Source organism: Dermochelys coriacea, chromosome 2 (assembly GCF_009764565.3).
Source record: "Dermochelys coriacea isolate rDerCor1 chromosome 2, rDerCor1.pri.v4, whole genome shotgun sequence".
NCBI classification, from domain to species: Eukaryota; Metazoa; Chordata; order Testudines; family Dermochelyidae; genus Dermochelys; species Dermochelys coriacea.
Window position 1 is genome coordinate 235,321,102 of NC_050069.1, and position 9,046 is coordinate 235,330,147.

The window sequence follows — 9,046 nt, forward strand, 5'->3', positions numbered from 1 at the left end:
TTACTGTCTTGGCCTTCACAACATCCTCTGGCAAGGAGTTCCACGGATTGACTGTGTTTTGTGTGAGGAAGTACTTCCCTTTGTTGTTTTAAACCTGCTGCCTATTAATTTCATTTGGTGACCCCTAGTTCTTGGTCTAGCTAGACCTTGCTACAAGGACTGACCCTGCATCTGGCCACACTGCAGTGAGTTCAGGATCTGAGCGCCTAGAGGTAGCAAAGGTCATGCTAGGTCACTTGTATGTCCCCTTGATCCTGGGCCCAGACAGCATTTGCCCCTTCGGACTCTTGTACCTTGTAAAGCTAAGTTTGTAACACCAACCAGGCAAACAGTATTTTACAGATGGGGAGGGGAACGTATTCTAGCAATCAGTAGGGCTCTTCTTGTCAATGGGCTGGTACTTGTTCACTGCCATTGTATTTTCGTTATTCCTGAATGAGGCCACGAAGTACAAGTCTGATTATAATAATTTATTATGTTTACTTTTCAGGAGTTCAAACAACTTTCATAGTTGCACAAGTGAAGGGCATCGCACTAAACCTTTGGCTTTCTATCTGATGAACCTTGGAATGACAGCGCACAGTTTCTTATGAATAATTATACCGCCATGAGTCTTTCCATTAGCCAACAGTTGTAAATGGGAAGGCAAGAGATAATTGAATAGTACCTATAAAGCAACTCAGAGGAAGGTAAGATTATAAAGCGATCTCCCTTTCATGCAACTTGTAGAACCAGTAACTAATTATAGTGAGCTAATCAGCACAGAGACTTCCCTTTTCCAAGCAAGGAATTAGGCCTGCATTTGATACTGCACGGAATTCACTTTGCAGGTGGCTGTCACTGTATCTTATGGCCTCTTATATTCCTTAATCGTGACATCTTTTCTTCGGTCTCTTCTGTAGCGGCATCCACCTGGTGATCTTGAAACGGCCAGCAAAGATTATCTGAGAACATTTAATAAATGTATTTATTTAGGGCAGATAAAACCCTCTAGAATTTATTCCCACTACCTGGCTGCTGCCAAAGCAAACACACTTGACACGAAAACAAGGTGCAGTAGTCAAAAAATCAGAAGCATCTCTTTATCCCAGTATCATGTCTCTCGGCAATTCATCAGAATGTACAATCCGGGCACTAGGAGATAACATCCCAGGGCCTGGGTGCTCTTGCATATTACAAAGTGATTTCAGAGACTGGGAACAATTGCTGCATCTTTATCTCTCGGGCTCAGTGGCTCTTATTGCACCAGATTTCCTACGATTCAGCAAATTCATTAATATTTCTCAATGGCTTGGGGTTCTAGTTGAGCGGGTTTTGTGTGGCAGCGCTGGGGCCCTGTGTACACTGGCGCTTTACAGCGCTGAAACTTGCAGCGCTCAGCGGGATGTTTTTTTCACACCCCTGAGCGAGAAAGTTGCAGCGCTGTAAATTGCCGGTGTAGACAAGCCCTGAGATGTAAAATCACCTCTCCTGCAGTAATTGTGCCGGCAGGCCTGTGCACCTCGCGTTTTGTTAGCACTGGGAACTTTGAGAAGGCAGAAAAGTGTCTATTTTATCCTCCTCCGGGCAGAGGCGGAGAGTGAAAGCCTGGCCCCCATGAAGTCAAGGGCCAGTTTTGCCCCATTGGGTTTTCATCCTGTTTCCCACCCCTCGCGCACTATGAACACGAAGACTAAGAACATAACACTTAATCAGATGAATTAGGACGAACCCAGCAGTGTCATGCTGGCTGGGATTTGGCACCTCTTTGTCACTCACCCCTTGCAGCTTCTAGCTCGGTCCCAAAGTTTCCTTTATCACGCCAGGAAGCCTGACCACCAGACAGCCGGGCCTGCTCCCTCCCGGGTGATCCGAGCAGGGGCCCAGCCGGGTCATGAGAACTGGGGGACGCTGCTGTTCTTTGGAGGCTGGCTGGGGAGAGACGCCTCTGCTGATCATGGCGTGACCCTTGGGGCGGCTGGGCGGCTGCCGGAGAAACTGATTGACCAGAGGGCTGTCGCTGATTGATGAAGATCCTGCTGCTTTTAGCTCTTCGATCCTGGCAGTACCGCTGCATTCACTAGGGCCACTGCTTTACAAAGGAGGGAGGTTTTTCTAAACCTAACGGGACAGGCTGGGTTTAGGGCTCTCTCTCTTCCCCAAGCAGTTAATTCGAGGTCATATTCCGTAGGACAAGGTCACATGCAAGTGTGCTGCAGAAGATGTGCTCCTATTAACGCTGCTCGCCTACCTCTGCCTTGCAGCTTTTCCTTTCGTCTGAGACAGCCATTCCAGCGTGCACAGGGTTATGTTGTACTCATCATGGTCTTAATCCTGCTGTCCATGAGCTTCTTTCCTCTCCCCCCGCAAAGAGCCAGGAGGAGGAACAGTTACTAATAGGAAACTCCCTTCTAACTGCTAGTGTATGAATATTAATTCTTCTCTGAGAGTACATAATTCCTGCATTCTAGAGCCACTGTGGTAAAGCTAGTCTGAGCTGTTTTTAATATAATATAAAACTTTATATGTTTTTACATTTCATACGGAATGAAACCAAATCTATGGGCAAAATACCTCTCAAATAGTTTCAAGTTTCAGCCTTTATCTGGTGAGAGGAATGCCTCTGAAGGGGCTCTTTCTACCTAGATCGAAAAATAGACCCAAATCTTCCCAGTTCCTTCGAGCTGGGCTTCCCCCAGCACACTGCCTGCCCCTCAGCATAACAAATGAGGGTTATTTTCAGCGTCCCACAGGGGTTGTTTCATTCCTGTTCATGTTTCTGAATAAAACCTACCGAACTAAAACGTGGATCTTATTCTTTTCTTTTACACGTTGGCGGGGTTAGTCCAAAAACAGGACTTCCCAAGAAATAGCTCTGACAAAGGCCTTTGTTCACTACTATGAGACACATTTTACTCTTATGTTATCCAAATTTTGTTAAATGCTTTGAAGTCCAGTCATTTATTATTTTTCCTGTCTTGCTTTGCTGATATAGGAAGGATATGTTTCCATTTTTGTTTTGATCTGTGCAAATGCTCAGTAATACATTGGAAAGTGAATTTCGATAAACCTCAACAGACGCTGCTGAGCAAAATATTGCAGTGTTAATCACAGAGATAATCTTTCCCTAATCTGATGTGTAATCCATTTTACCCCAGTGAGAATTTTTAACACTGTAATCAATTAGAGTCAGCTAGAGAATTATTAACAGAACCTCGGCAAAATGAGTGCTTTCTGAGTCAGAGGAGCAGTGGAGGGGGGGGGGGGAGTAAAATCCGATATGTTTAAAATCGATACACACCCAAACGCAAGAAGTTGATGTAATTTATTTTGATGTTAGAGCGTCTTAATTTCAAACGCCAATAAAATAATAAAATAGCACTCGAGCAATCCGTCAGCCATATGCCTGCTTTTAAAATAACTCTTAAAACGGCTTAAACTCACAGACTTTCTGCATAAAGGGTGTTACTACTTAAATAGACGGTGGAAAAATATTTAAGTGACTTGACAAAGACAGCAAGTAGCAAGGAATGAAATATACCTCTTTGGAAGGCATAGTTCGCGTCTGTAGATTTTGCGAATGTGATCTGTGTAAGTTAATGCTCCATTTCAAAAGTATTTGATAAAGAAATAAAGATACTTAGGGATGGCATCCACCTGTTGTTCAGCACCTTGTGTAGTTAAAAAGTCTCCAGCGAAGCAGATACTGTTCAAAATCTAGAATGACATGGTCACATTCTATAACAGAAGAAATGGAAAGACATTGCTTTAATTAATTTTTCCAAGAGCACCCTAAAGAATGACAATAGCAAAATGCTTTGTGACAGTCCAAGGGGATGTAAATATCGAACCTCTCAGCCTGAGCAGAGGATAAGCGCACAGTGCCTTAGGCTTCGTGCTCTCTAGGGCAGGTATAATCACCTTCCTCATAAGAGACTGAAGAATTGTATCTTGCTAAGTGGCGCTCATCAAAGCCATGTTAGGGTCCACGATCTCTAAGACGGGGGGAATCTACAGCGTGGTAACAAACCAGCCTTGCTGTTTCCCTTTCAGTTTGCTGAGTGTTGCGTTATAGGTAAATAGCACAGAGACTGGAAGGGCCGCCCAGGGAGTCCTGCCCACAGCCCCGGTGATCTGGCGCAGATAAAATCACCCAGAGCTGCTACCGCTTTTCAGCACCTCTTCCCCAACTCGGCCTGCACGTGCCCTGAGCAGGGGTGAGGGCAAACACCTGAAGGTGCCATAGCAGCGCCAGGTAGAGCTGGGGCAGGGCAGGGCAGCGCAGCGCACCACCCCCCCCCCCCCCCCCCAGCCTGGCCCGGGCCCCGCCTCTCCCCTCATCGCTCAGGAGCTTTCTAGGTGTATGCACCCACCCCGCGCCCGAGCCGCTCCCTCTCCGGCTCGCTCTGATTGGCTGGCGCTGTTGGTTAATGGCACGCGCCTGTGGATGTAGTTATAAGAATCCTCGCGTGCCAGCCCTCAGCTCCAGCAAGTCCCCAGCCGCCTCCCCAGAGAGAGGCAGAGGCGCCGGGGCAGGGCAGCGCCCGCAGCCGCAGCCGCAGCCGGGGCGGCAGTTGCAGGGACGGGGGCCGTCGCCGCCGCCGCAGCAGAGGGCGGCTCGCCGGGAGCAGCAGGGGCGAGTGGCTCAGGAGCAGCAGGCGGCTCCTCGCGGCTGGGTCCCCGGGCAGCAGCGGGCTGCAGCCGCCCCAGCGTGCCCGGGCCGGGGCGCAGCATGGAGACGGTGCTGCTGGAGCATTTCCCCGGGGGCCTCGACTCCTTCTCCTCGCCCCCCTACTTCGACGAGGAGGATTTCTTCACGGACCAGTCCTCCCGCGAGCCCCTGGAGGCGGACGAGTTCCTGGAGCAGGACGTGGACTTCCTGAGCCGCCAGCTCCAGGAGTATTACCGGGACGGGGGGCAGGGCGAGGGGGGCTACTGCTGCCAGGCGGCGGCCGCCGCGGCCAACTTCTCCTCCCCCCCCTCCCCCTCCTCGCCCAGCGTCCCCTACGAGTGCTGCGGGGCGGCCGCCTCCGAGCTGCTGTCCCCGGGGGGCAGGCTCAAGGCGCTGAGCTCCGCCAAGCGGCGCCGGCGGGTGCGCTCCGAGGCCGAGCTGCAGCAGCTGAGGCAGGCGGCCAACGTGCGGGAGCGCCGGAGGATGCAGTCCATCAACGACGCCTTCGAGGGGCTGAGGTCCCACATCCCCACGCTGCCCTACGAGAAGCGGCTCTCCAAGGTGGACACCCTGCGCCTGGCCATTGGCTACATCAACTTCCTGAGCGAGCTGGTGCAGTCGGACCTGCCCCTGCGGAGCGCCAGCAGCGAGAGCCCCAGCCAGCCCAAGAAAGTCATCATCTGCCACAGGGGCACAAGTAAGTGGGCAGCACAGACACGGGCGCCCAGGGCCAAACGGCTCCCTGGCGTAACTCCATTGGCGGCCCTGGAGTTACCCCAGGGCTGGGTTTACACCTCCCCAGACACGCACAAAGACAGGCTCTGCGAGGCGCACACAGCGCCTTCTCCTTTGAACCGTTTGCCTGAAGGAATGTGCACCTTGCCCGTTGCCACCACTTCTCTCCTAGCGCAAGACTGCAGCTTGGCTAGAGAAGGGCACCTTGTAGAGGGTTTGAGACCCTCCACAGCGAGGCTGATCGGTAGAAGAGGGAGGAACCTGGGATTTTCAAAGCATGCCACACGGTCCTGTAATGCTTATACATTTAGCTGGGTTACCTGCATCACTGAAAAGGCCAAGAGCAAAGAGAAGGGGTTCCTGGACTGGTTCCCACTGGTATATAGCAAAATATTTATTTTTCCTACTGCTCTCTTTTTCCAGGATCACCTTCTCCAAGCGACCCTGATTACGGACTGCCTCCTCTTGCTGGGCACTCTCTGTCATGGACTGATGAAAAGCAACTTAAGGAACAAAACATAATTAGAACAGCTAAAGTGTGGACCCCTGAAGATCCCAGAAAACTAAACAACAAATCTTCTCTAAACAACATAGAAAACGAACCTCCATTTGATTTTGTGTCATGAATCGTGAATATTTTCACTGTAAATGCAAACATGACACCAGTGTATATTTGTATGTAAAAAACTTATATTTTAAACGTAATTTAAAATTCAAAATCTAATGGCAATCAATGTTTTTATTTATCTATTTATTATCGGGTAGAGTTAATTAGGTGGTATTTTTATTTGTATGTATAATTTATATAATTTATCCTGATTTTAAAATATGCAATAGTTTTATTCCACCAGCACCTTTCGATAAAACTGTTCAGGAAACACTTCCAGAATATGAAAATAACTTATTACCACATGTGGACCATTTCTATGTTTGTTAATAATAAACCCTGATTAAACCTTCTAAGACAGTTTATTTTGTGGGACTTTTATATTGTCTGATAGTCTTAGCATCATAGTGAACGCAAATAATAAAAAGTTGGAAGTTTCAGCTACATCGCAGTCAAGCTACCTTGAAGAAGCCAAATAAGAGCTGTGGTGTTTAAAGGGGCACTTCCTAAAAAGAGGGATTTAGGGTTCAGGAATAGTTCCAGGCTGGTTACTTGGTTCAAACAATGGCAGCATTATATTGTATCCGTACCATTGCCTCTGCACCAGGGATGACTAGCGTTCAGCATACGGAGCGTTTTTGAGGGCTGATCTTACTTCGGTGGAAGGAATCCTCTTCCTTTTCACTCCACCCTCTTTTGAGGTGCCCTCCTTAAGTGATTTAAAGTCATGGCTTTGTCCATTTCAATGGGTACTTCCATTCCCCTCTGCTTCTTTACAATGACACGGATCTGGTTGTGGTTTCCACCACCAAGAACGAGGCTGCTAGTGCAACACCAGCTTCACGCGTACTCACGAATCACTTTACTAAACGGAGTTCGGAACTAATCCACCAACAGCCACCTGACATCATTTCAAATAACTTCTGGGAAACAACCTGGGTAGGCTGCACTTAGGTCAGTGCAGCGCCAACGCTGCTGGTCTCAGCAAAATGAATTTGGCACCTCTTCAACAAACAAAGCCGCAAGGAGGAAGAGGCCAAGGGAGCAGCCCTATTGCTTTACCGCGGTAGCCTAGCCGAGCTGTGTTGCATACCAGCGGCATTTCCTAGCCATGTGAGCCCAGGGCCGGTGCTGCGTACAGGGCACCAGGGCCAGAGAACACAGCGACTCGGCGGCACACGAATAACATCACAGTCCCAGCGCCTCTAATCCGGGATAAGCGGCGCAGGGTGGGGCTCAGGCACTCGCAAGGGGACAGGAGTATTGTAAGGGGCTGCGGGCGGCCCGCGGACCAGGCTGTCTTCCAGCAAAAGCCTGATGCCAAGAAGCAGAGTAACTCCGGCGCCCCATCCCCGTGGGTGCGTCATTTGAGCGAGGAGCTGCTCTGTGGCTAGGAATAAATGGCCGGACCTTGCAGCCCTTACTCAGGTAAAGCGCCCTTTGACTTCAGAGCCCGAGCAAGGGCCGCGGGAGCTGAGATCCTTTGCTAGCAGCCCCTTGGCTCCCAGCTGGACTGGGACGAGCCTCGGAGGATGCAGCGAGCTCGCCCCTTGGCCACTCCACCTGGCAGAGGAAAGTAGCCGCGAGCGCCTGGAGCCGGCGCGGAAAGTGTTAATATGTTGCTGGTAGGCGGGGGGCAGGGGGGAGGGTGTTGCAGAGCCAGAGCTCGAACCTGGCTGGGGCGGGGGGAGCGTGGGCTGCAGGCCTGGTGCTGCTGCTGGCCAGCGCTGCAGGTGCTGATTTTCCCGTGGTACCCGCCGCTCCTCGGGCTTAGCCACCGACGTCACTGCTCCCGGGAGAGCCCCAGATGCCCACCCCAGCTCTGCAAGCGGAGTCCCGAGCAGACCTGAGCAAACGAGGTGCCCAGGCGGATGGGAACGGCACTGGCGAGCCAAGGTATAATTATTACTCCTCATATACTGGACTCTTTTTTTTTAGAGCTCACAAACTGGGAGCAATATGTTGCATGCCTGCTAATTGCATTAACCTAGTTAAGCGCATTTAGTTTCCCTTGTGCTAGCGCGGATGGCATGGACCCCTTCCAATAGCAATTAGAGGAACAACTTACCCATACAAACACTACAGAGCTGGGGCTTCAGGGTTTTTTAATTCTTTTTTTTTTTTTAAAGCTCAAAAATCTGTGTTGGTCTCAGAGTGCAACCCCCTCCCCCTCCACCCATTCTGCAACGGGAGGGAGAGGTTTGCACCAATGTAATTGAACTTAACTGTGCTCTTTGAGAGAGAAAAAGAGGCAAACTATAATTCGATTTTGTCCTGTATTAGGACCTCATTAAACACAGAAAGTCGCTTTTGCACAAATGCTTCCATCAGGCATGTAATCTCATTACACTCATTAGAAAGTCAAATGTTAGTCGGACTTCAGTTTAATGATAAGTTATGGAAGTGTTGTACCGTTTTCTTCTGTTGTAGAGACCCCTCTGCTTCAATTGGATGTGGTAATGTGGTACTCCACAATTCAAACACTACCATCATTGTTATGTGGCACCTTTTCTCTGGCGTGCCACATTTTTTTGTGAGTCAATGCTTCAACACATCCTTTAGTATGGTGCAGATCAAGCGGAAGAGCCGGGCTTCGCATGTAAAACACCAGGGTCTCTATCTTGTCACTCTCCTGTCTTGACTTGGCAAGTCCCTTTAAACGCAATCTTCAAAGAGACTGACAGCTTCTTTTTACTTACTCATAATCCATTCATTCTAATGCAGCAGTTCTGCAAAACCAGTCCTGCAGCAAAAGGCAGAAGGAAAGTATCATTCCAGATCTTCCTGGCCAAAAGGCGATCAGAGCTCCACGGCTGAAACCGATACAGGCGTTGTTGTCTCAGGAGCAAATTCTGAGATTTGCAGTAGCTTTAGGGGTTTTGCTGGTCAGGAATATTGCTTGGCACTGTAAGGACCAGCGTGTGGGCAGGCATGACTGACAGCTATTCAGGCCTCCTCTTAATCAGCCTGCCCCTTTTCTCCCAACCACACTTAAAACGATAATTGTAGCAATCACAATATGTACAAACTAGCCCTAGGCATTTACTTTCGCT

The 9,046-nt window shown here is 49.6% G+C and overlaps 1 protein-coding gene across 1 annotated transcript; it reads left to right on the forward strand.

Annotated features, from left to right (window-relative positions):
- The first annotated feature begins 4,480 nt into the window (after nucleotides 1-4,480).
- On the forward strand, nucleotides 4,481-6,556 carry PTF1A (pancreas associated transcription factor 1a). Its single transcript, XM_038391908.2, has 2 exons — nucleotides 4,481-5,348; nucleotides 5,810-6,556. The coding sequence occupies exons 1-2, from the start codon at nucleotides 4,712-4,714 to the stop codon at nucleotides 6,010-6,012; spliced, it is 840 nt and encodes a 279-aa protein (XP_038247836.1). The 5' UTR covers nucleotides 4,481-4,711; the 3' UTR covers nucleotides 6,013-6,556.
- Nucleotides 6,557-9,046: the final 2,490 nt, after the last annotated feature.